Raw genomic sequence first — 27,852 nt, 5'->3', positions numbered from 1 at the left:
CATGGCTGTTGCCATCAACCTTGCTATAAGGGGTAAAAGGAGGGTGTGGGGCAGGGAAAGCCTAGGAGCCCTAGGGTGTGAGTGAGTTGGCTAGACCAGAAAGCAGAATCTAAGGGGGAGGAGAAGGGAGTTGTCCAGGTCTGGGAACATGATAGGCTGTGAAAGAGGAACATGTTAGATTCCACAAGGATCACAGGTCCTACAAAAGGATAAGTATGCTTGAGGAAGTCTGAGAGCCCAGGGCATCACCACAGGGAACACTTGGCAGCCATGGGGAGGTCAGTTGTAGATCCTGGGGGAGAAGGCAAGTGAAAACACCTATATTGGGAAGCAGGTTAGTGCCAGATGGGTAGCATTGCCAAGGGTTGGAGAGGTTTTACAAGTGCCAAAGGCAGGACCATCGCAAGCTCCAGAGAAGCTGAAGCATGTACAGTCACGAAAACCCCTAAGAAGCAGGAAGAAGGAGGTGGCAGGGGGCATCCCTCATAGGCAAGGATCTAAAGACTGCCAGTCCCTGGAGTTGGACACTTTCATCCATCTCCAAAACCAACTGAGACCCTGGCCTATCAGAAAGTGGCATTTAATGAATGAGAAATAGGTAACCAGAATAGTTCTGAACCATTACCTGTAGCAAGGCAGTATCAAGTATGGGAGACCAGAAACTTTTTTAAACTATCGTCCCACACCTTCAGATACTCATCCATCCACACAGGGTGGGGGAGCACACTTCTGTTTTAATCATCCCCTTGGAGTGCCAGCACAAGCAGCCCTCAACAAGCTGTCTCTGAACAGCTCTGTTCTGGGGATCTCAAGCCCCACTGGAGATGCCATTATAGAATAAAGGAAATTACACCTTTAAGATGGGGTTGGGAACCCACGTACCAACCACAGCTACCTGTGGCTTCCTGGTCTTTGATGCCCTTCCTCTAAGTCTGAGGCCAAGTTAAAGGTATCACAGAGATGGCCAACTTGGGCTTACGCGTGACAATATGTACACAGCCACCAAGCTAGGAACCCCTCAGCTGAAGCATAGAAGAGAAAGAGCAATGGCTGGCCTATGCTGCAAGATGCCACCTGCCACTGGATCACTCTGACTGCTCCACTCTTGTGACCTAAGTCCTACTCTGTCTCTTTTGTCCCCCACAGTCCCACAAACTTCTGCAAACTCTGCTACACAGAAACATTTCTCTCTGCCTCATTAATCTATATCTCAAGGGACTCATTGAACTATTATATAGCAATCTCCCAACTTAGGCTTATCCCTGGCACCTCTAGGTATTGATTTCCCTCCCATTCCCCATGGAAAAAATAGCTTAGTAAGTTCAGAGAGGGGCTTACCAAAACCTGACTAAGTATACCTTCAGACCTGGTAGGAGCCAAGGCCCAAGGACTGTGCACAGAAACAAAGAATAAACCATTGGTTGCTAGCACTCTGGAGTTTGGGGCAAATGACAGAGATGGGTTGTCTGGCTGTGCACTTAAGTGGCACTGAGCAATCTTTTTCAGGCTGTCATCAAATCTTTTTCAGGATGTCATCATTCTGCCTCAATGTGTCCTCTGCAACAGCCCCTGTTTCCTGAGAAAAACCCTTTGAGCATCACTGTTGAATGTGAGGAATAACCTCCTTGTGCCTGCTCAAGAACTCATGAAAAAACTCAGTGTTCTTCCAAGCACCTACATATTGTATCCCATGTCCAGACGCTTAACTCTTACTTCTCAACCCCTCAGCTTGACAGCCAGTATCATTGTCCTGGAGAGCTTTAGGGGCATTTCCGACATTTAGTCTTATTAGCACCATAACCCATGGACAGCTCCCTGCCATGCCCTCCTCCAGTTCCACCCTCCCTCTGGATCAGCACCTAGGCCTTGAGGACAGCTCCGAGTGGAGCCTGCTGCCCTGGTGTCATCATGAGAGTGCAGGATTGAAGGAGTGAGTATGTTTCAGTACCAGGACCATGTGGACAGCTCATCTGCCAGCATCTGCTGGTTAGCTTGCAGGGGGTGGCAAAAGGTTGATGTTATCAAGTTCCCTGTCACCCAGTCCCTCCCAGTACCTCCTCCAGTCATCTATCAACACTTCAACCCCAGAGACTGCGCCTTGGGCCCCATCCTTCCACAGTCACCTTCCATCGGTCAGCTAGAGGCCTGTCTGTGACAGTATTCTGTCTACCAAAGCCTTGCTTTTCTGGAGACCAGAGAGAAGGGCAAGGATCCTAAGCTGCTAGAAAGAAAACGCCAGGGTTGTGGAGATTATATATCATAGCCCTAAATAAACAGGGACCTCAAACCCATGACTGTGGTTATCCTCCCCTTCTTCAAGACTCTGCTTGTAACCTGTGAAGACAGAGCAGGAAACTGGGGAGAGCTGAGGGAGCAATGCCAGAAAGGGACAGAGTCACTGTTGGATCTCAGAGCTCCGAGCTTTCAGGACTGCAGAGGACCCAACAAAGTTCCACGCTGCCATAAGGCAGGAAATGATTCTGAGAGGTGACTGAGGTGTGTGTCTAGACTCAGAGAATAATGCCCAAATCACCCAGCCCAGCCCAGGTATGACACAATCCCCAGGCTTCTCACAACACATCCCTCTCCTGAAACCTGGAATAAACCCCCTCAATTTGCTGCACTGAGCCCTTCTCATGCCCACCTGCTAATTTCTTGACTATTTAGCTTGCTCAGAAAACTCATAGATTTTTTTCAGTGGGAAGGTCTTTAAGCCTGAAACACACAGAACAAGCGCCCTGTGAGGCAGACACTGCTGTGCAGAGGCCTCAGTGGGAAACTGTGGACATCACAGACAGACAGCAGGTGAATTATAACCAGCACACATCTGATTTGGGGTGTTTCTCTTTCCTTCTTCCCCCAGCCAAACAGGACTTGGCCTGAAGTTGGGATAGTCCTTCCTGCTGGACACCAGCAGCAATAAAAAATCCAGGAAATTGTGTGTTCCTAGGAAACCAGTATCAAGGGAGAGGAGAATCCTCAAGGGTGTCACTAAAATGGCCTGTAAGCTGAGAGTCTGTCCAACACATAACTTCACTTTACAGAGGAAGAAACTGAGGCAGGAGAGAGGCCACATTGTCCGAGGATAAGCATGGTAAAAGACTGCAGGACAAAGATAAACAAAGGCTTAGGGCCATGGCAGACCTGTTTCTATTTCAAATTCCACCCTACGACCTTGACCATTGTTTCATCTTGGATCCTCAGCCTCCTTGCCTGGAAATTAGAAACAGGCATGGAGGTCACTTGCTAAGCAATTGCTGTTGGTAGTAATAGACAAGAAATGGTTGGGACCCAGAGGATATGATACCCTGGCAAGGTATATTTTGGTTATATCCTTAAAAACACTACACAAAAATTTTTGTGGTAATTCCTAACTCAGTCTCCACATCCTGACCTGCAGGTCATGTGAGGACTGTGTGGCATGACAGGCAGATCCTATGCAGAGGAAAAAAGATCTGAGTGGTTTGCTTCCCTCCCTACAAGCTGGATATGACCTGAGATGTACCTTGTTGGGTGTGTGGCTAGGTGGGTGGATGGATGGATGACTAGATGGTTAGGTCATGGTAGGTAGATGGATGGATGGATGGATGGATGGATGGATGGATGGCTAGGTGGAAGGTGACAGATGGATAGCTAGGTGATGAGTGATGGGTGGGTGGATGGTTAGGTAATGATGGGTCATGTTGACCAAATGAATAGTTAGGTGGTGGTTGGTAGGTGGGTGGATTATTAGATGGTTAGGTGGGTAAGGTAGATTGATGGGTGGTCAGGTGGTGAGTGATGAATTGGTGGTTGGGTAGATGGCTGGATAAGAGGATGGTAGGGAGATGATGAATGGATAGATGGCACATGGGTGATTAGGTGGGTGGGTGAGTAGGTGATAAATATTTAGGTGGAAGGATAGACAGGCGGCTGGTTAGGTGGGTGGGTAGATGGCTGGTTATGTGGTATATGGATAGATGAATATATGGGTGGGTAAGTAGCTTGATAGATAACTAGGTAGTAGGTGGATATATAGATGGTAATTAGGTGAGTGGGTGGAAATGCTAGAAGAAGCTTAAGTGAGTGGGTGGGTAAATGGTTCGGTGGGTGGTAGAGGATGGTTAGGTGGTAGGTGGGTGTATAGATGGATTGTTAGATGGGTAGTGGGTACGTTGACAGATGGTTAAGTGGGTGGGTAGATAGGTGGATGAATGATGAGCAGATGGATAGATAGTTGAATTGATACATGGGTATGAGGTACCTGGAGAACCAGAAATGGATGCATGTCCCCACCTCTACCATTGGCAGCTCCTCTGAGACCTGGGACAGTGGACGGAGCTGACACTAAGGGAGACACTATGAAGAAACCCCAGGTCCCTAACTGCCCACCCTACTTCTGCCACCTGTGTCTGCAAGGCTTTCAAGGCTCTCTCTGTGGGAATTTTTTTCCTTTTTTAAGTTTCCTTTTCTGGTTAACAGAATAGGAGTTGCCTAAAAATAGCAGTAACTTTGCTTCAGAGGTATTCATTTTCAGCTCCTCTTTCCCTGTTCTCATTCCTCAGTTATGAGGATACAGAGCTGAGGTTGTCAGCACCCGCTTTGACAAATCCTCGTTCATACACGTGTGCAGTACAGAGCTCAAACCTTCAGATGTGGATAGCACAGGTCTCTCTGACTCAGTAGTGTTCCCACACTCTCATGGACATATCCAGTGGCCTCTGTGGTTCCTATTATCATTTGGGGCTCCTCACACCAAGCACACATTTGACCCACTCTGAGGACCTCTCCCTCTCCCACATCCCTGACTTGGGCCTTCCCAGGGCCTTCCCATAGACACTAACACACCCTGCATAATACACACTTGCTGACCCAAACCCCACAGTCATGTGCACACCCATACCCATGCTCACCCAAGGCCGTCAGCCTCTTTCCTTTCCAACACATGTATCAAAGAAAATTACCTCCTCCCAAAAGAGATGTCCAAGAACTCTGTTGCCCTATCCCTGCCTGTGGAGCTGAGCTTACTGCTTCTCTGGCCTCCTTATCCAGATCCCCTGCGCTACCATATGTGTATCTAGGAGAGGAAAGAAAATGTCCTGTTCCAAGGGAGAGATCATTAGTTCATTTAGACCAGAGCAGATGGGGACAACACCTATGTGCTGAGCTGACTGGATGGTGCCCAAACAGGAGCAAGGGCTCCTCAGTGCTCAGCAAAGTCCACTTTGGGTTTTTTTAAGGTGGCACAGAGGGGACAGTCCAGCTTAGCCAGTTAAAAGCATAAGGTGAGTGAAATGACCACTCACCAAGTAACAAATGCTTCCTTATAGCCGGGGAATGTGCCACGCTCTGTTTCAGTCAACTTTTACAAAACCCTGCGAGGCTAACTGGATGGTTTCCATCTGGGAGAGGGGGACCAAGGCATAGAGGTTAGAATCCTGCCAGAACCATACAGGCAGCAGAGCCAGACCTGGGTGGCCAGGAACCACCACACTGGACTTGTGTCCCCATATCAGTTCTCGCAGCCAGGGATGATTCAAAGAAAGTGGTGACTTTAAAAATACATATTCAGGTGGCATTTAAATTCAGCACCTCTTAAAACAGAAGGATTTGGCATCCAGGAGTTATTTTTAGCAGACAGTTCATTTGCAACCATCCCAGCTACCAGGCATGCTTCAGCTCAGATCCGAAAAGCTGTTGGTTGGAGCTAGGGGTTGCTTTTTTAAAATCTTTCCTTTGAAATATAGATTCCCTGTTAAATTAACTTATATATATAATTTATAAATTTATATAACATATAAATTAACTCACATGTACATGTATATAAAATTTCCTTCCTCTACCAGTGTCTCTCCTAGGAAGACTTTTTCCAAAGTCCCCTAACCTATTCTTGACTCATTGAAATCTGACAATACAGACTCATTTAAATGCTAAGATGAAACTAAATTCAGAAATCCAATATTGTCACGATGTTCTGGTTTCTGAATGGCTTGCAACTTCAGAGCCTGAAGGGACCATGAAGAAGTTTATTCCTCTCTCTTTACTTGTCACATGGGAAACCGAGGCCTAGAGAAGAAAGGGGCTTGGTCAAGGCCACACTACAGAATCTGGGTATGCTAGGAGGAAAATCTCACTGAGCTGTGCAACCTGCTCTGTTACTCGACCTCTCTTTCTCCCTTCCTCCCTCCCTCCCTCCCTCCCTCCATTCCATCCACACATCTATCCATCTATCCACGCAGACACACATCCATCTTTCTTTCCTTCATCCCTTCCTCTCTCCATCTCTCCAATCTATTCATCTACCTACCTACTCATTCATCCGTCTACCAACTACACATCCATCTATCCAGCATCCTTCCACCCATCTATCAATATATCTATCCATCTCATAGATGATAGCCTGGGGATCAATCTAGGGCTTCATTCATTCACTGAACATCTGTGGAATACATGTGAATGCCAGTTCTATGCTGGCTCCACAGGGGCGTGGCTCCTGTCCATGTGTGGTTCTCCAGCTCTCATGCAAAAGCAGACAGTTCATCAGGTCTGAGCAATAAAATGTGATTTGTGCACCAAGCAAGGGGAACGTATTTAGGCTGGATGTCCAGAGACAGTTTTGAGAAAATGATACTTGAAACCAAGGTAGACAGCAGCTGCTAGGGAGGCCAAAGCCTGGGTGGAGACAAATACTGCAAATGTGGCTGTCAAAAGGCTCTGAGAGCCTGGTGGCTGATAGAGTTGGCACACACTTTTGAGTCATTGGTTCCTTCTCTCTGCTGAGATTACTGGGTTTCTACCAAGTGCTGCTGTGGCTCTGAACTCCATGATTTTTCATTGTTATCTCTCCTAGGCAAAGCAAATCCCAAAGTAATCTTTGCATTTCAAGAACTAAAAAACAAGTCACTTGGCATGGAAGTGACCTTGTTCAGGTGCTTGTGGGGTGTAGAGATGGGGAATTAGCAGCGTAAGGAGAAGAGTCACCTGTGAGTGACTCAAACTCTAAGTTGCAGATGACTTGGTTACCCTGGACTTGCATCCCTCTGTACTTTCTTACACTGTCCCGCCAATCTTTCCTGACAACCAGTTATGCATTTCTATTTTTTCTGAGGCAGCCTCTTTTTACACACAAGAAAAGGTATCACATACTCAAGGTGTCTGGAGCACACAGGACTCTCCATGGTGGAAGTCATGATTTTCATTGTTGCTCTGATTGTCAGTTCTTAGATGGAAGGGACCAGATCTTGATTATTCGTTGCCTAGCACCAAAAGCATTCCCACAATACTGTCATTGAAAAGACTAGTGGGGTGAGTAGAAAGACAGATATACAGGTGGTGAATTGATAGGTGTGTAGAAGGTGGGAGGAAGGGAAGGAGAAAGGTGGGGGAGGGAGGGAGAATGGATGGATGGATGGATGGATGGATGGATGGATGGATGGATGGATGGATGGATGGATGGATGGGTGGATGGATGGATGGATAGATGGATCGATAGATCGGTGGATCGGTGGACCGGTGGATCGGTGGGTTGGTAGGTAGGAGAAGAAAGTAAGATAGATGGTGAATGGACAGATGGGTGAGTGATCAAGTGGATAGGATCGAAAATCAGTTCATCTTAACCCATAGTCCTTAATACCAATAGCTGCCCATTAGCTCATGCCTGCTTTTGTGATCACAGAGATAATTGCTGCTAACGCTTCTCCTGGCTTGTGCTGCCCCAGAAGTAATTATCAGTGCCTGTAAGCCATGCCACAGGTATCAAGGGAGGAGAGAAAACAGCACCTTAGGTTTAAAAGCCCCTTGTGGTTTGCAAGCCACTTTACTTCCCATATGGTGCTTGGTTTAGGCCTTGTGAGAACGCCTTGAGGGAGTATCCCAGGTAAGGCCCTGGATCTCCCGGAATAAGCAAGTGTCTCTACCCATGCCTCCCGGGTTCAAATTCCAGGTCCATTGCTACCAACCCACAAGAACTTGAGTAGTTAAGTCACCTTCCTTGGCCTCAGGTACACGTATGATCTGTGGTGATGTTCAGGCAGCCTTTGTAACAAGTGGTTGTATTAACTAATTATCACTTCCTGGTGCTTCTCCATGCACTAGGCCTGGTCTTCAGTATGTCATATGCAATAACTCACCAAGGCAGAGGGGTTCCGTGAGAGAGATGCTCTTATGCCCTGTTTCTTTTGTAAGATGATGAAACCAAAGTCAGTTTGCTTTCCACACTGTTGGGAGGTAAAAAAGCCAAAATCTGAACCAACGCCTGGAAGTTTCCAGAGCCACTTCTCTTATACATCATGTTATCTCTGAGATGATATTCATGTAATATACTAAGGTGTCTAGAATCTAATGAATGCCTACTAAATGGCTTTCCATGGTGTGGTATCACATGCAAATCACAGAAGAGCTTAAGTCCACAGTGCTCTTTCTGCCACTAAGCATCAGGCAGGCCAGAGGTCACGAAGATGGGCCTGCCTCTGCCTTCTCCTACCCACCCTGTTGCCTGGACCAAGGCCTTCCGGTTGCAAATACAAAAAGTCTGTGTGATATCAGGTTACCGCTTATCCCTGAGAAGGTAAAACCCACTCTAAAAGGCTTCTAATCACCCACTCCCTCTAGCAAGGGGTCTACCTACCCTGAGCTCAGACCACCTTACATCTACCGACACCAACAAGGGTCCAAGATACTCCACCTCATTTGATCTTTGTCTTACAAGTCACGCTGCCTTTTTTTTCCTGGGGTTTTTCTCCTATTTTCTTGGACTTCCACAAGACAGTCTGTAGTAGGAAGTGTGTTACTCAACACACAAGCTCCTGTCTCCTACCTGTGTTGGGCCCAGGCCTCCTCCAACCTTGTGCTTGGAGAGAGTCCCCCACACCTCTTACAGATGATGTATGCTGGGTTTGGGATCCTGGTGAGGACCTGAAATCTCTTGTAGCCTTGGAAAGCATAGTAAGCCTGAGTCTCAGATGCCAGCACTTCCCAAAGAGGCTCAACACACTAGAACATACTTGGCCAGGCCCTTCCTATGGAATGGTGAGTCACAGTCCAAAGTTTAAAATTCCCTAACATACCCCCTCTGTGTGATAAATTTCTTCAGTTCTTTTTGTCAGTAAAATGGGATTAATTATAATATCCACCCTATGGAGTTGTAAAGACCCAATGGGAATCTGAGTGAGTGGAGCATGCCTGTACTGCCAGCATCTGGGAGGTAAAGACTAGAGGATCAGTTCAAGGTCATTGGAGGACAGCTTACAAGAGTTACTGTCTCAAAAAGAAAAAACAAATACCTCAATGAGATATTCATTGCTTTTTATTTCATTCATTTATCCATATTGTACAGGATGGATACTAAGATAGCATTCTAGCCGTAGCAATACATGAAATACACTGTCTGCATTCTTGGAACTTAATTCCTAGCAGATGATGCTGTATGGGGTGTGTGTGTGTGTGTGTGTGTGTGTGTGTGTGTGTGTGTGTGTGTGTGTCACCAGGGATGGATCCCAGAGTTATACTGCTGACCTGCACCCACAGCCCTCACATGTGATACTATATGTACAGAAACCTCTTAGCATGGCATCTCATATATGTTTAAGAAACATACACTTGTTTAAGAAATGGAGGGGAAAGGGCTTGTGTGGTGGAGCCTACATGAAACCCTAACACTTTTGAGGTCGAGGCAGAAGGATTCAGAGTTCAAAGTCAAGGTCATCCTCAGGTGCATAGCAAGTCTGGGGATAATCTGTCTCAAAAAAATGAGGGAAAAGAGATTATTGTTTCTATTCATGTACAGAGTTTGCCTCCACCTCAGCTGTTCCTGTGGTGAGTCAGACCTCATGAGCTCAGGATGGTGCCACTGCAAGACCACCTCTGCTCTGAAGGGAAGCTCCAGGCATGCATTGTTTCCCTGGTGCCCAGGTCTCCCCTTGGGGCATTGTGTCCACGCCATGCTCTGTGTCATAGGAGACCTGTTGGTCCCAGTAACCCTAAGCCATGCTGCATTTCCAATCCCAGTTAGAAGTGCCTCCTGAAGGCTGGCACAGGATGCCTCAGCCAGGATGCAGGAGAGACCCCACAAACAGGTAACTCCTTCCAGTGTCTGCCTGAACAGTCCATCCCACCCAGAACTTCTGGGAGAGCATTCCCAAGGAAGGAGGGGGAAGGATAGCATGTCCTATAGGCTCCTCCACCCTCTCTTGCCTCATTTCTGGACAAGCTCCCTTCCCTGCCTGGGGCTTCCCACTGAGAAAATGAAACACACCAACCTGATACAGGTGCCTCTGAAATGTGGGGAAGAAGCCTGTGAAGGGGAAAAGTCAGACAGGTAGAGGGTGGAGTGATGCCCAGGCCTTTCTTCCTTCTTTCATCCCATGCTCTTCACTGCCCACTCAGGATGGCCCGCTGGCTGTGGGTGATGGGAGGGGTTGATCCCCATGCCAGGCTCAACTGAGCTCAGCTGGGGCCCTTTGTCACCCAACGCTTGCTGGGGCCTCTGCTGCTGGTGTTGGGTGTCCTGACGGATTGGATTCTCTTCCTGGCAGCCCACAGCCACTGCACTCCTGCATGGGTAGCCTGGACAGCAGGGAGAAGTAACTCCCTCCTCCCTGCTTCCTGAGGAACCTGTGGGCTGCTGGCTGCTGTCCTTGGTGCTGACTGGTCGGGCTTCAGGTGAGGGCTCTGTGGATCCCAGATCTTGCGGGGTACCAAAGCTCTGGGCTCAAGGACAGCCTCATGAATATCTGGAGGACGGTGATGGGGCCTTTGAGAGGGAGTATTGCAGGAGAGGCATCAGGAACTCGTGGAGAGATGAGTTGTGTCCCAGATTGTGTGGGCCAACAGCTTTCGTAAACATATAGGGCCAGTCAGAGAAAAGGAAACAGAAAAGCTGTGTGTGTTTGAGGGCACATTCAGTTATATTTCTAGAGATGTGACAGTGTGTGACAGCATGCATGAAAAGTGTCTCTATCAGGGTGACATGAAATGGAACACCGTGTTGGTATGTATATGGCAGTGGGATGGGCACCAAGAGACCAGTTGGTGTGTTGTATAGCATCTGGGCTGTGCTTGGCAAGAGGGCATTTGCACCCCAGGGTATGTGTGGGAAGTCAATGTGTCATGTGGGGTTAACGTGTGTCCTGAAGTATTCCCAGGCTATGCCTTAATACTGGAATAGCACTGTAACCATTGGGTTGACAGCATGCAGGTGTATTGAGGAGAAGTTGAGCCAGATATGTGTGGTGAAGAACATGGGTGTGTGTTCAATGATTCCTGAGGATGGTGTATCAACACCTGTTCCTTGATCCTCCTAAGCACCTGTCCCATGGGACTTCAATGTCTAATCCTGATCACCCACTCTGTGATTGTCTCCACAGGAACTTTCCCGACCATGTAGATGCCAGCCCCAGGGAACAGCATGGGCCCCGATGAATGGAGACTCCTGGGTCAGCAACCCTGAGCCTCTCTGGGCCCTGGACCTCACCCCACTCCTGGGGACACTCCTCAGAGCTCTCCAGTGCTGTTGCCAGCCCACCTCAGCCATCACCACCTTCTGGGACACGGAGTCAGCCACCTGGAGCTACTACCCTCTAGTGAGGGTGTACTGAGGATAGCCACACACAGCCATCACCCAGAAGTCCCTTTTCCAGTGCTGACCCCCAGGCCCAGCCTGAGCAGAGACTTCAATAAATATGGGTGATATGACCAACAGCGACTTTTACTCCAAAAACCAAAGAAATGAGTCGAGCCATGGAGGCGAGTTTGGATGCACCATGGAGGAGCTGCGCTCCCTCATGGAGCTGCGGGGAACCGAGGCCGTGGTCAAGATCAAGGAGACATATGGGGATACTGAAGCCATCTGCCGGCGCCTCAAAACCTCGCCTGTTGAAGGTAAGTGTGGAAGATTTAAACCCAGTCTGCTGCGGAGTTGGCCCCAGGGCCTGCATTCTTGAAATCTAATAGTGGGGATGTCTCCAAAGTGGGCTGAAATGCTAATGCCTTCAGAGTCTAGCTGCATTCCTGCAGGGAGGTTGAATCTCATCACAGGTCACATCTGGTGCATGTCACTTGCAGGGAAAAGGACAGTAAGACAATTGGGAAAGGGCTGTACTCGAGAAAGGTGACAAGTCAGCCTGAAGGGGAGCCATTGCCATCTCTGGCTTTGAGGCGGGGCAGTAGGATGACTGGAGGGGACTGAATAAGGAGCCATGTCCTGCTCACTCGTGTCTAGATACAGCATGGTTTCCACACTGTGGTTGTACCGTAAAGTTCAACCTCTAGCCCACATCTGTCCACCATGCCAGGTGCCCTCCAGCTGGCTGTCTGGGGCATGGACCCACAGCACTGCAGACAGGCAGCCGACTCCAGTTGTCACAGCATGCCCCACCTCAAGCTCGCAGTCCCAAATCTAGACTCTAAATAGATCTGAAGATCGCTGGGACTCTGGAGAGAATGGTCTGGGGAGCCAATCACAGGCCATTATGGACGAGATGATGGGTGTCTTTGTAGGTTCTGCCCTGGAGAGGAGGAGGGCTGTCTTACAAGTTTGCAAAGAGAGCAGGCCTGGGGCTTCTAGTGAGAAGCACTCTGCTGCTCCAGTCTTTCCAGAGGCGGCTAGAGATGGGGCATTTCCCCTGAGTAGAGAGCCCAGCCCTGCTGGGGCTCCATTCCTACTCTGCTGCTAGTTACCTGCTATGGCCATGTGGGAACCTTTCTCTACACAAAGCCAGAGGAGCAGGTGGTTGTCTCTGCCATGACTCTCCCTGGCCTGTAATCTGGGGCAATGGCTGCCCTGAGCCTCGGCCTCTTCCTCTGCAATATGAAGCCAGTGCTTCCTGTACAGAAATTAATGTAAATGGGCACACAGTAGATGCTCAATAAGTAGCAAATATGATTTTTCTAGCTAGATAGCAATTACTCCTTGAAGTAAAGAATGCAGTCTGGGATAGGGGTGGCAACTAGGTTTGGAGAAATCTGTCCCCTAAGTCCTGTGTCCATAGCTGGACACTACTAGACATCATCCCTGGGCCATTGGTGCTGAAAGTGCTTTGTGGAGTTCATGATAGGCTGATGTCACATACCAGTACCTTGCTGTTTCCCAGAGACTACTGAGTGTCTTTGGTCTTCCCTCCAGAAGGAGAAGCTGGAGAAGGCTGGCTCTTCTCATTCTATCTGCCCTCACTGATACCTTGCCCATCAGCTGAGCCTGGCAGCATGATTCAGTGGGAAGAGAGAATAAAGGAAACATCTGTTCTGGCTGTAAATTTGAAAACAGCCATGTGGGGCCCTAGGAAGGGTGAGGATTCTTCTTGGGGATACTGCATCCTGCCCCCATGTCCAACCAGCCAATTTCTGGCACAGTGGTCCATGTTCACCTGCCATCCAGCAGGTATCTGGCCTGCCAGGAGGCAGAGAAGCCTGAACGGCCTTTGTCTTTGAATGGGGGGACCTGAATGTTGCTTTAAATGTCACTAGACCCTAGTTCTGGGGGGGAGTAGATGGAAGCTGTGATCCTCTCCCCATGCAAAGAGCTGATATCAAAACCAGATGTGGCTCACTACTTCAGGGTCTCCAACAGGTACAGATCCCAGATTAACAACCCCACTGCTGCTAGTCAAGCTCTCAGGACTCCAGAGCATGGGGCTATGCATGACCAAGTTCTAGCATGAGCAGAACGACTCCCAGTCATCTGCTCTGCACTGCTGCCGGGGAAGCGAGTGTGACCCTGAGGAGAGGGGCTCGGCCTCCTTTCTCTGTGCACCCAGCACCCAGCCTAGTGCTTGCCACCAAAGAAGGCTGAATGTCTGCCCAGTGACACCCTGAGATGTGTCCACTGAGTTCCCAGTCCACAGGGAGCCCTCTCAATAGCTGAGCAACCACACAGCAGATAACTGTAACACAAGGACAGAGACAGAGAGAGAGAGAGAGAGAGAGAGAGAGAGAGAGAGAGAGAGAGAGAGAGAGAGAGAGAGAAATACTGCATTCTGATGCTCCCAGGAGAGGTGAAGCAAGTGGACAGGAAGGCTTCCTGGAGGAGATGTTTGGGTTTGGCTATGGAAGCAAGAGACTGGAATATGTGTAGCATGGCACAGAATACTGCTTCTTGCAAAAATCCAGACACAGAACGTGGTGAGAGCTTCAGTTCCAGGTGTAAATGAGAAACTGTTTTTCTCTGTGTGTTGCCCAGTCAGCCCTGTGCCTCTGGGCTTCTCTGGACTTGAGATCTCTAGGAAGAAAGAGCTCTGAGGCATGAAACTCACCACTGGAATAACCAATCCTGCTACATTGGTTTCTAGAAAGTTCTTCCAGAGTGTCAGGAGAGATGGAAATATGGGGAAGGGCAAGGGGGTAGACTGTTGCAAATATCCAGATGTAGAGGATCTGGGTTCAAATCCCAGCTCTGCCACTCTCCAGCTGTAGGACTCTGGCCATGTGTTTCAGCCTCTCTGCCTGTTTTCTTGTCTCCATGGTGGAGTTAATGATAATAGTGAGGATAATGTGAAATAGCTCAGAAGACACAGTCCAGTCACACTGAATGTCACAAACCAAGTACCCAGTTTCTAGGTACCCAGCAGCAACGGCTTTTATTGTCCTTGTCATTATGGAAGAAGTCATGTTCTCCCTACAGGACACTATACAATTCTTTGGATCCATCGCTAGTATTCTGTGGTGCCCCCATACGTGTGTTTCTGAAAGCAGTTAGCCCATTCTGCAGACATGTGGAGGCCACCACTACCAATCAGACGGGTGCACTATCACACCCAGGGCACTCCCTGGTGGACCAGGCATAAGCGTGACTGGGCTCCCTAACACTTTTCTCCCTGCTGTCTCAGGCGCAGCATCTGCCCCACTGCAGTGGAACTTGTGATCTAAAGAAGTGTTTAACCCAACAGCCCCCCCCCGCGCGCGCCAGCCTCAGCCTCTAATTCAGAAGCTGAATGATCTGAACTGTGCCGGTCCAGATGGAGACTCACACTGGCCATTAGGACCCCCTTCCCCCCCCCCTGCCGCCATTCATCTGCTGTAGAGACCAGAGAGCTGGCTCCAGCCCTGCATTCAGCAGTCTCCACTCATCCAGCTAAATTTAGGCAGAAAGCTCTCTGAGTGACAGATAGGGTCTGAGGCCTCCCGAGGCGTGACTCTGCCTGCAGCGCCACTTGCAGCAACAGACGGGACTCAACTCCTGTGGCCAGCAGTACTGGGTTGTCTATCCAGAGGCCTGACTTTAGAGACCTACCATGAGCCCAGCGTGCCCTCTGCCCCTCTGCACTCAGTTCCGAGCCCACTGCTGGGAAACGCCCTCCCCTGTCCTCCTGCCCATCCTTCTTTTTCCACACTCTTTCCGGCCTGGGATGGTAGGGATTCGATCCTGCGTGGCTTTCTCTTCAAGGGACACCCAGAGAGTTTGGTGGAAGTCCTGATGCCTGATCTGTGGATAGGGGTGACAGCAGCCGCTGGCGGCCACTTGCTTCCATAAGTCACTGAAGCAGCTGAGGAGACGCAGGTCACCTTTGCTCTTGCCATACTGAGTGTTTTGTAAAAGAAGCACACATGGCCCTGCAGTTACGGGAACAGATAAGACCCCAGAGAAGAGTATATATACTCTCTGAGGAGGTGGAAAGTGGGGGGAGCAGTGTTGGTGGCCCCGGCCTGGAGTAGAAGCTTGTATTGTTTCCCAGGGTCTCCCCACACCTGGTACAGTGAACCGCAGTTTAACCAGTGTCCGTAGAGAGAAGAAGGGGTGAGGGAGAGAGAGGCAGTCGTTCCATGGTGCCCCTCCCTGCAAGGGATGGAGCTGGGACCTGGAGAAAGGACATGGACTACTTTGTGTCACTTATGAGACAGGTATCTCTGATTGCCCATGCCCAGCATGGCCCTGAGTCACATGAGGCTCTGTAGCCCTCGCCCTTCCCTCCCCAGCCCCACAGGAAGGGTTCCTGGGACAGGTCGCTGTCAGATGTCTATCACTGAGTGTCTCTTGGTGGGAAGAATGAGGAAACAAAGGGGCCAGGCCAGCACTGGGAACTTGACACCATGCTGCTGTGGTAAAGGGGAGCCTGTAGTTAATTTTAGATGACTCCCAAGCCAACCTACACCATGGGGCAAGGGGCAAAGGGTGAGGGACAGTTCACGGGAGATGGAGCACGCCTGTGCATGAGAATTGGGATGGGAAGAGGCTCTTCTGTTTTAGAACCAGAACCATCGATGAATCTGCCACAGCTGAGGACCCAGAAGGGGCGGGGCAGTGAGTGGAGCCTGCCATCTCCCTGTAGGACACGGGGCCCCTGAGGGGTCAGCTGGGAAACCAAGGTAGGCAGAGATGTAGCAGGTCCCAGGCAAGATGAGACGGGATTCTGGGATGCAGATTCCACATGGGGACTCCTCCACAGACTGGAGACAGGTGACAAGACCTCCCTGGTCCATGGAGGTCTGTCTAGAAGGATTGCTGCTCCTGTGCAGGGCTCTTAACCCTATGTGGTGTGAGGCTCAGAAGAGAAGGACCCACAGGAATGTCTCTAAGGCTGAGAAGTTTAGCTGCCTTCTCACTGGGGTAAGAGAGAAAGACTAGGGGAGGAGGACAGCCCCTACCTCAGTCCTCCTGCTGAGGGGACTTGAGACCTTTGTGGATTTAATTTCTTCTGTGAAGTGCTGTTTGGGTCCCCTTCCACCTCTGGGAGACAGCCACTCATGACGTTTTTAGAGGTTTTCTTTAAAAATTATCTTGGTTGGTAGAGTGTTCACCTGACTTTCACAAGGCTCGAGTTCTATCCCCAGGACCACATAAATCAGGGGTAGTGGTGCACACCTATGTAATCCGGCACTCTGTAGGTGGAGACGGGAGAATCAGGTGTTCAAAGTCATCCGTGGCTACATAAGGAGCCCAAGGCCAACCTAGGCTTCAGGAGACAATGTCTTAATGAAAAAGAAATAGAATCTCCTTGTACAGTTAGTTAGTTGCTGTTGACAACCAGTCATCGCACATAGGCTTCTGCCAGATTTCCTGTCTGCACACAGACATGTCAGCCCCAGGCATGACTGTCTCCAGGGCTGTCCAGGAGGTTGTCTATCCCTCATGCTCTGCTTAACTTCTGCTGTCCTTGTAGGCCTTATCTCAGAGGCAGGCAATGGGGACCCCAGAAGACTCAGGCCAAGGCCCCTCTTCTCATTACCAGTTTCCTGAGAAGCAAAAGGCATCATTTTCCTCATAACTATACCCCTTTACATCCCAGAAGAGATTCTCACTAGGCCACCTGTAGTCACATGGCCACTCTCAAACTGATCAAATCTGTCTCTTCAAGACCAATAAAGTTTAAAAGGGGACTAGAGACAGAACCACATGAGCTCCTTGGCTCTCAGGGACTCGTAGGCTACACACAGAGAGAGGAAAACTTTGCTCCTAAGGAATGCTCAACCTGCACAGAAAGAAGAGATGGAGGGCAGCTAAGGGACATGGAAGGTCCCAGAACACCACTTATACCATAACTCCACTCAGCAGCGCAACTCAGTCCCTTTATAATCACACCCAAAGAACCAGGGAAACACCAATGTGGCCAGCATGTTCCAGCCTGTGACAAGTGTCACAGCAATGAGGAGACTGGCGAGCATCACAGCCAAATCTTGGTTCCTCTTCCTGTCCATCTGTGGTCACTGGGCCTCAGTTTCCTCATCTGTAACATGGAATGAGACTGTGTGGCTTTCATGGTACTGCTCTAAGAAGTAAAGAAATTCACAGTGTGATCTGAACCTGACACGTGGTGGCTGTGACCTCAGCATTAGCTCTTGCCATTCTCTGTGATATCCATGTGACTTAAGGGTACATGTAGGGCTTGAATTAGTGGTGAGGGACCAACACCCAGTCCTGGCAGACAAGTGATCTTGCACAACACACGGGTTTAAAAACCCTGCTATTTGCTTTGGAGTGCATATACACCCTCCCTGAAACACCCCCTTCCAAGGAGAAAAGTCCTTTAAAAGTGGGTTGATCCGGACGCTGGTGAATCAGTGGTGCAGCTCTCCAGAGTGGTGCCCACACAGCATCTTAATCATCAATAAGTCCAGGATCCCACGAGTTCATGCTGAGGATCATCCCAGGTACACTGTTCTACGGGACAGGGCATGCTGGACGGGGAGAGCAGAGAACGTTCTAAGAAAGGGTCACCCTGCGGTTCACCAGAAGGCTCCGGGTGACCTCAGCAGGATGGGTGGCCTTGACAGCCATTCAGCAATGCTCTGCACAGCCGGGCTTGCAGCACAGTCACACGGGGAGTGTTTGAGCGAGGGGATCCTGTTTTAGGGGTACCCACTGAGTGAAGATGCTAAATCTTAAAGCTGGTAGGGAGCTGTCAGTCACTGACTGTGAACAGCTGTATCCAGGTCAAATGTTATGGCTCCCAGCAGCCTCAACAGAAAAGGGAAGTATGGAGAGGAAGGGTCATCTTAGTCTCATAACAAAACTATCATTGTTTAACAAAACAGAAAATCACTAAACAGCAAGCACCTACTATGTGCTCAAAAATGGGATGAATGAGAAGAACATTGGCTTTGAGTCTCACTGTATGTTGCATACTTACTATGTGCAGGTTTGGACCCTGCCTCATCTTCTGTAAAGAGATCTGAGATAGCTTCCAAATGTTCCCTAGGGAACAGAGAAATATGTGTGTGTCACATGACTGCACCTGGGATGCTGAAGGCCAGCAGCCTTCATGGATACCCACTTCTGGTCCAAGGTCAGGGTAATTGAGACAGAAACTAGCATGAGAGTTTGTAGGCAGTCTGGAAGCCACAGACAGTCAGGGCTTTGGTCCAGCCAGTGGGAAGGATGCAGAGGAGGCAGAATCCTTCCCAGATATCCTTCTTCCAACCTCCTAAATATCCCAAAGGTAGCCACAGTGGGCTGTAAGCTATGCTTGCTCCATCACTCTGGTCTAGGAGCAGTTCTTTTTCCATCAGGGAACCGACCACAGCTGTAACACCATAGACTAGTTATAGCACACTTACCTGTAGTGTGCCAGCCTCTGTGCCTTTGTGTTCTGCTGTCTTCCCTTGGGAACCAGGAACTGTTCCCATCCCAGCTGACATAGGAGGAAACTGGGGCTCAGAGCCTCTCCATTAACATGTATCTCCAATGCTACCGGGCTTCTGAATGTGACAAACAGGAATGACAGCAATGAGAGGAGCACTGATGCTGCCTAGGGAGGGTCAAAATTGGGAGAGGCTTCCTCTGAGCTGGGCTCAAAGGATAGGGAGGCATTGCCTACCCAGCCATAGGAAGAAAGTCTGAGATTAATTAATGTGATAAATGGTGAATCTCAACTGTCAATTTGATAAGGCCCAGAAGCATCTAGTGGACAGTTTTCTGGGCATGCCTATGGGGGGGTGGGTGGTTATATTTTGTGTGTGTATGTGTCTTGTTTATTATAAGTATTCATATATATATATATATATATATATAACTTGTTTATTAAGGGAGACTTGCCCACTGTGGATGGCACCATTCCCTGGGCTGGGATCCTGGACTGTATAAAAAGGAGGAAGAGATCTGAGCACAGGCTTTCATTACTCTCTGCTTCTCGACTGGATACAATGTAACCAATTTTTCCTATTGTAACTCCAGTTCCCCTCCATGATGGCCTGCATCCTCCTTGAACTATGAGCCAAACAAACCCTTTCTCCCTTAAATTGCTTTTGCCAGGATATTTTGTCACAGCAAAGAAAGAGCAACTGATGCAGTTGGTTTGTTTGTACCGTGTGTTCAGACCATCACCTGGGGTGAGGCTACTTAGGCCTGTCCTGCCTGTGTGAGTGTGAGGAGGACCACAAGCTCCCTAAGGGTGGAGTCCACGGCAAGCCCATCTGCAGGGGCTGGATGAACCAAAGAAATGAGAATTCGGGGAGCGGTTCTCGTGCCAGGTTCCCTCGTGCTCCAGGGTTTCAACAAGCACCCAGAAGACAGGATAGCACGTGGCTGGGACACTGGACTTCCCACTCCACTGTAGCCCCCGCCCCCTGCATCCCTGTCTTGTGTGGTGACGCTGAGTGGCATCTCATAGAGTGTATTCCTAATAGTTTGGGGGGTTAAAAGTCAAGGCCAGGGACCCACATCTAGAGCAATTCGATGTCCTGGGGAAGATGGCAGAAGGGATGAGAGCCAGAGGAAGGGACGGAGAGAGGAGGAAAGGGCTCAGCCCATCCTTCCTCAGAACTCTCCCCTACACTGACTGTCCTGCACCCATAGTTACTAAATCTAACACACTGCAACCAGCCAGAACCACCACAGTGCTGCTCTGCTCTTGAGGGCAGAGCTCGGTTGGCTACACCTTTCGGGTTTCCAACATGGAACACATTGAAAATTCAAACCAGAGCATGGCCCTGTCCTAGCCAGCTGGCTTTGTAGTGAGCCAGCACACGGGTGTCCCCTGACAAGAATTCCTTAGTTCCTGAAAGTCCAAAGGCCTGAGCCTTAATTTTCATTTACTTCCTCTCCCTGGGCCTCAGTTTCTACATCTATCATATGGGCTAAGGGACAAGAAATGGTGCTTAGTGTTTGAACCAGCTCTAACATTAGTGGTATTTCAGTTCTAAGACCAGCCTGGGTCCCATGGGGTCAGGTGTGGCTCAGGACAGCTGAAACTGCCTCCCTATGGGCACCTGTCACCTGAGAAGCCTGGGTAGGGCAGATGAGTTACCCAAACAGGCCCCTCGCCTCTCAGTGGTTACCTTACTCCACCTAGTCAGTCCTGGCCCCTGCCATGGTTTCGGACAGTTATTTATAGCCCTGAGCACCTCTGTCTAAAAAAGAGTTCCCCACAAATCCCTGTGGTCTACCCAGGTAGCCCCAAAAGGTTGATGAGTGGAAGACCTGTCCCTCTGAGAGACAGCTTTGGATATTCCTCAGAGGGTTAAGAGGCAAGAGCTGTCATTTCTGACGTGGGGGTCGGGAGAACTGCACGGAAGAGTGAGTGTGAGCAGTTGCTGTGGAACACGGTGGTCCAGCGTGGACAGAGTCACAGATGAGGAAGAACGGAATACAGAATGGGCTTGCCTGGGGCTTGGGCCAGGAAAGAGACGCTGCAGTCATTCCCAGTAAGCAAGCAAGCGAGGTGTTTCATGTGGCCTGACAGCCTGACGCATCTGTCTCCTTGAATCCTCGCAGTTACGTTCAAGCATCCCATTTTTATAAACAGGGAAACTGAGGCAGCTGCCTGGGGTCACACAGATAATGTACAGAGATGAATGGAGATTCAAGATAGACTGGAAACTCCAGACCATCCAGTCAAATGGTCAAGATGGCTCTTGCAGCCAAGCCTGATGACCTGAGTTCAGTCCCCAGGACCCAAATGGTAAAAGAGAGAACAGACTCCAGCAAGGTGTCCTCTGATCTCCATACACATGCTGTGGCACACGTGTATTCATACACATACATATGTGCAAACACAGAAATAAGTAAAATACACTTTAAATGTTTTAGTAAGAATATGAGTAGATATGGATGCTGAAACAAAACACTTGGGCTGCAAAGAGGCTAAGGTGATCCCAAGCTCACTGGGCACCCGCCAGAAATCCAAATGAGAGCCAGGGCACCCCCGGAGTCTCATCTCTGTCCTGTGTGATGATAGAAGCAGGGGATGACAGGTGATTCTTAAATGCCAATGTAAGGACAGAGCTATTTGGAACCCTCTGGAATATGGTTGTCATAGAGAACATAAAACAACAAAGATAAGCTTTGCAAAATAACATTTTAGAAGACTAGAGGCTGGGGAAATAGCTCCGTTACTAAAGTGCTTGGCACACAAACACAAGAACCTGAATTTGGATCCCGGGCACACACATACACAGCTGGCTCTGAGCAGGATGACCATAACTGCAACACCAGAGGGGGAAACAGGAGGGTCCCTGGGGCCTGCAGGCTGGCTAGTCCAGACCCAACTTCAGATATAAGGTGGCCAGTGATAGAGGAAGACTCACATCAATCTCTGGCTGGCAGAGAGAGAGAGAGAGAGAGAGAGAGAGAGAGAGAGAGAGAGAGAGAGAGAGAGAGAGAGAGAGAGAGAGAGAGAGAGAGAGAGAAGGGAGGTAGCCTTGTTCCCAACAAAGGCAACGATTCCATGAAAAGCATCTGGAATGTGCCTGGTATTGGTATAGCAGGAATGCTCTTTCTTCCAAGAGCATTGTCAGCTACGGTTGCAGGTCATGAGTCACAGAAGGAACCTAGTGGCATAAAATGACAGAGGTAGAGTAGCCGTGGGCTCCCAGAAAAGGAGCAACCTGGGAACCCAGGCTGAGTGTTCCAGAAGGTTTGAAACTGAGATGTGTCCTGTTCGGTGGCGGGTCTGATAGAGCAAGTGTCTTTTGGAGAGTTCGGAAGTGGAGGAGGGGTTAGACACAATCAACTCCTCCAATCACTGAGGATTTGAGCAGAGCTGCTGTGGAAAGTGTGTAGCACCCAGCAATCCATGGCAGGAAACTCCCTTGCAGTGTGGGCCACTTCCCATGGTGTAGACACTGCCACTGCTTTACCTTAGAGACAATAGCAAACAAGGAGTTAAGAAGAGTAGGCAGCATTGTGCTCTCACTTCACAGACTCCCCCAGGAGAAAGACCAGGGGGGCATGCTCAAAGAGGTAGGGAGTGACAACTTTGGGGTATTGATGCCTTTTAAAGTGTTTCTTGAATAGGTGTTTCCCCTGCATGTATGCCTGTGTACCGGGTATGGTGGCCAGAAGAAGGCACCACATTCTCTGGGACTGGAATTTCAGACAGCTGTTAAGTCACCCTGTAGGTGCTGGGAATCACACCCAGGTCCTCTGAAAGGGCAGTCAGTGCTCTTGACCACTGAACCATCTCTCCAGCATCTCAGTCACCCTTTAGAAGGCAGTTTGTACAATTAGGAGTTTATATCACAGATCTCTAATGACAGCTTAACAAGAAGTTGCGAGCCACCCCAGACACTAAAGAGCATCTTTGTTCACATGCTCACCCTCAGGCCAGGAAGCTGGTGTGTCCTGACTGACAGCTCTCAAAACTCCTCCCTGTGGGGGAGCCCTCATGTCCTGAAGGAAAGATAACCTCATCCAAGCCAAACCCAGTGTGTGTTTTGTCTGCTTCCTCATCCTTGCTTTCAGATGAATTTTTCCAATTTTATTCTTTCCTTCTACTTTTGCCTTCCAACTTTGCTTCCATTCCCTTCTCTCCCCTTCCCACTTTACCCTTCCATTCCCTTCTCTTTCTCCTCTCCTCTCCTCTCTTTTCTTTCTTTCTCTCCACTTCCCTTCCTGCCCCTCCTCTCTCTCTTCTTTCTGACTCCCGGGGAATTTTAAAGGATCCAGGATTAAGAAGGTCAAGTTGAAAGGACCAGTCAGAGAGCGACAGGGCTAGGTCCCTTCCAGCCCTCATCTTCTCCAAGGTCAGAAATGACTGAGATAAACATCCCCCTCAATGCCTGCCCCTGTCTGAAGGTCTTCTCTTGGAGACCCCCGGGGAATAGACACGCAAAGGTGATGAGCATTCTGGAGCAGACCCCATGAGGGTGGGTGAGGTGAAGGGACACTGGAGGCTCTTCATTGGCTGGAAGCTGAAACAGTTGTTCTCCAGACTTGCTCCTCACTCAACACAAGGACGATGGTCGTGTTGGGCCTGGTTCATCATGACATATCAAGAGTCCACAGATATGCAGGGTAAGGAGTCCACCTGCAAACCTCTGCTGCCCCTTATTTGAGAGCAGAGGGCAGTCTGGGGACCTGGATAGGAAGGAGCCTGTAGGGAGATGGCACTGCCCATCCTCCAGGAACAACCAGCAGCTCATACCTGTAGGGGGGACACCACCATTCATCCACTTGGTGGATGAGGAAACTGAGGACAGAGAGACTGGCTGACTTGCCCATGTCACATGGCTATGGGAAGAAAACCTAGGCCTGGATGAGTGGGAACCCATGCTCTTGACCTTCTGTCATGGGAGGTGATGGACATCCATAGGACTCTGCCCGCCTCGGAGGTGTGAGAAGCCGACTCAGAAACCTGAGACCTTTCGCTTTCTCCTAAACACACTGGTGCTCAGGGCCAGATACGAGCAGACCTGCGGTCTGTCAATGAGACTGGGCAGTCACTTGTCCTGTGCCACAGCCATTGCTGGATGCCTAAAGAGCTGTCTGTGGATACTGAGGGTGCACACGGCTGCTTTCGTCCCTGTGTCTACCTCTTGTCACACTATGAGCCCAATGATCCTTGTGGCCTTTGAACATCTCAGAGGTTCAGGAGAGCAGCTCTTTAACCTCCTGTTTTATAGAAAAGAAATGGATTCTCTGGGAGAAGCTGGCCCATGGCCAGTGGGTAATCCTGGGCTTTTCTTTGGGTGCCCTGCCCTTGCTGCCCTCTGGTTTTTCCTCACTTCCTTCCTTGCTGGGGGCACCAGGAGAGTGTAAAGTGCCTAGAACCTAAGGCATCCAGTACTGTGGCCTGCGGGGGTGAGGGTGTCCCGGGGGAGTGTGCTGGGTGTGGCCTGGAACAGAAAAAGAAATGTCCCTGCAAAGGTACACCGTGGAGCACCGTGCACGGCTTTGATGTTCCCAAACTTCCTCTCAAGTCATGAAGGCCTGAGTGTCTGTCTCCTTTCCCCTAGAGAGGGGCAGCTCGAGCGTCCTGGGTGTGGGGACTCCCAACTCTTGAAGGCAAGGATGATTTCATTCCCTCAGAACCCCAACAGCCTATGTGTGAGCCAAGGGCTTCCTTCTACCCAGCCCTGTGAGCACCCACAGCCCAGTCCCACTTCAGCAGTCTCCCCCCCACCATAGCCTCCTTGCTCACATCCCCAAGGGGTCTCCCTATCACTGATGAGGAAAGTTCCATCCCTTTGACCTCACTGACTCCAGGGGAGATCCTGAAGCCCCGGGGTCCCCTGAGCTGGCAGAGGTGCACCTCAGCTGCCCCTTGTTAGCCTTGGGGCACAGAGGGAGGGTGAGTGAGATCTGGGTTTGGCTCTGGTAGGAGGCAAAGGCTTCCTCTTGAAACGGGGAGGCAGGAATTTTAATCGCTCAGGCAGAGGACTGAGCCAGGGGGTGGGTTTGGATGCTGCAGGGCCAGGCTGCAAATCTGTCTCTCTCATGTTCCTACTCTGGGTCTGATGGCTATTTGATCCTGAACTTGGAGCTTCTCTATTGCTCCGCCCCTACCCAAGCTGTTCAAAGACAGCTAACAAGCACCGTGGGCGCAGCCAGGCTTCAGGTCACTAATGAAGAACAGACAGCTGTGTAGGGCCCGATAGAGGCCTCACCTGAGCAGAGCAGGACAGCTGGGGACAGGGAGGATACTCCAGCAGCTGCTTCTGTATTATCAGCAGCTAACAGATGAGGAGGCCAAGGCACCCTAACAAGTGGCAGAAGTCAGGGACCTGAGCCTCAGCTCACAGGTTGGTTCAAGCTCTCCAGTTCAAACGACTCTTCAAGGCCTCTGGGAAAACATGCCACCTCAGTACTGAACTTTTAGCTTTGTCCCTGAACTTGCCAGGCATGGCGGCCTTCTGTTGTCATGTTTTCCAATCGTGAAAGGCTTAATAATGAGATGACTGTCTGAAAAAGAATCGCCCCTAGTAGGTGTTGGACCAATTAATATGAGGTTTAAGGGCATTGCCCTGGCTCCTTTGTAGAAAGAAACAAACAAACTCAAGACATAACCAAGGGAGCTGAAGCCCATAGACATCTACTAAGCACCTAGTGTTCAGAAACTGGCTTTGGTGTCAAAGGTAATGCCCTGGTATGCATATCTACCAATGAGGTTTAGTACCCCAAAACTTTTAAATTCATCCATGTGTTTCTTGGGAACCTATTGCGTGCTAAGCACAGCTCCAGACCCAGAGATAAAAGCAGTAATTAGCAAAATCACCCATGTTTCTGTGCTCACGGGACTTGCTTGTAAGCATGGGTGACAGGAAAAGGCCAAGAAACAGAGCTGTGTAGGAGTTTGCCAGGGTTCTGGAGGCTCTAGAGGCTGCGAGCACAAAGCTACGTGGGGAAACGGCAGAGCGGGGTGTCTGAGCCCTGGGAGAGGAATGCAGTGGGAGCCAGAGGATGGACAAGAGAGGGTGGGCAAAGGCAGAAAGTAGGGGATGTGAGCCGAGGCCAGTGGGCATGGAGAGACTGGGGCTGTCCTCTAAAACGTGGAGCATCTCAGGGAGTAGGATAGCTACATACTCTTGTTTAATTTTGGCCAAAAGCCTACAAAGTGGGTTCTAAGCCCTCAGTCACATGGGGAAGGAACAGCTGAGGCGTAGAGGGGAGAAGTGTCTTGCCCGGTGAAGATGCAACAAGGCCACTCTTTTAACCCAGGCCTGAGCTAAGCTACTCACACCACCTACCCACTGTTGTCTGCTCAACTTGAGGATGTCCCTGGTTCCCAGCCTCGAGCATCATGCTCTATACCTGACTGTCTTGGTGCTCTGTTCTGTCATTTTGTCTTCATGGCTGGGCCTCGGGCTGAACAGAACTTGGCAGAATGTGATTCGAGGGTTCGTTCAGAACATCATGTCTCCCATACAATTGCAAGTAGCTACATCCTTGGTTGCTAGGCAGCCAGGTGCAACCCAGTGCAGGAGGTTGAAGATGAGGGACGACTCACTCTAGGTACCCACCATTCTTTGCCTATGTGCCTCAAGATACAACCCCTCCCAGACAGGCAGGGGAAAACCCTGGGGCAAAATGGACACAAGCAGAGAAGGCAAACAGTCCAAATCAAACAGAAAAACTTCTGCCCCACAGGAAAAGTGAGCCAAGGGTCTCCTTCAAAAATAATGGGAAGATCTTTCATGGACATCACGATGGCACCAAACACTATTCCCAGCAAGTTCACATATATGATAGGTGTGTCTTTGCCTCACAATAGGCCTGTAGGAGAGGTACTGTTCAAATCCCACTTTACAGATACAAAAACAAGGCACTGTGAAGGTTAATATGCCCAGCCCATGCACAACAGGCATTGTAGCCCTAAGCCCAGCATCTGGACCAAGGCAGGTCTGGGGGGTGGACTGAAGACCAGTGAGGAGAAATAAAGACCCCTGGGATTCCCCTCAAAACTGGAGCTAGATTAATGGATTCACGTCTTATTCACAAAGAGCTGACGTTGGTGGGAAGTGCCCAGGGGGGAGCAGAGAAGGGAACTGAAAAGGTGGGTGGAGGTGGTGTCAAGGGGAGGAAACAGACCCAGGCTTGGAAGAGTAGACAGAAGGTAAGGCACTTCCAGAAAAATAAGGAACAGCTTTCCACCACTCACCACTAGAGACTCAGCGCTGCCGAAGAGTTGGGTGTGACATGTCTCTGCCCCTTGGAGCCAGGACACGATAACACTCTGGATGCAGCAGCTATGGAACGCTTACTTGAATATGTGAACAAAGAATCAGGGAGGAAGGGAGTGGGAGGGAGGAGGGAGGAGAGAGGTAGAAGTCTGTCGAGGTGCCTTGGGGGGGCGAGCCCAGACTACATGGTGAATCAGTAGGGTGGGAGAAAGGACAGACAAGAGAGAAAGGTTTAGAGTCTGAATTTACGTGTGACCTCAGGAGCAAAGAAAGGTCAAATCCAAAAATACCAAGGAGGTTGACCTACATGGCCAGCCAGAGGAGGAACGGATGTGCAAGAAACAATGAGTTTGGTTGGCAGACATGTGCAAACCACAACAAAAGGCTCCCCTTCTACGCACCATGAGATTCTGTCTCAGGTATTGAAAAGAAAATGAAGACAGACAGGTTGAAAGACATTTCAAGCCCTCCCTTTCTTAATCCACAGCAGTGACAGGCATCACTAATCGATCCCAGTGTCAGGTCCCATCACAGTTTAACACTAATTGCAGGCCAGCATCTGAGAAGACCTGTGTTTCTCCTGCCCTGGGATATAGACCCTGCCAGTCT

General features: G+C 49.8%; 1 protein-coding gene across 11 annotated transcripts in view; it reads left to right on the top strand.

Annotated features, from left to right (window-relative positions):
• Atp2b2 (ATPase plasma membrane Ca2+ transporting 2) overlaps nt 1–27,852 on the top strand; it is a 295,835-nt gene that overhangs the window by 177,238 nt on the left and 90,745 nt on the right. For all 11 annotated transcript variants that reach the window (XM_013110372.2, XM_013110370.2, XM_040738220.1 and 8 more), the window contains one exon: nt 11,343–11,856. In XM_013110372.2, the coding sequence (XP_012965826.1) occupies nt 11,658–11,856 (199 nt within the window). In that variant the 5' untranslated portion in view covers nt 11,343–11,657. The remainder of the gene's footprint in view (nt 1–11,342; nt 11,857–27,852) is intronic.

This window comes from Mesocricetus auratus, unplaced genomic scaffold (genome assembly GCF_017639785.1).
Source record: "Mesocricetus auratus isolate SY011 unplaced genomic scaffold, BCM_Maur_2.0 Super-Scaffold_100676, whole genome shotgun sequence".
In the NCBI taxonomy this organism is placed as follows: Eukaryota; Metazoa; Chordata; class Mammalia; order Rodentia; family Cricetidae; genus Mesocricetus; species Mesocricetus auratus.
Note: the sequence above shows the minus strand (reverse complement) of the source record. Positions and strands in the feature narration are given on the sequence as shown.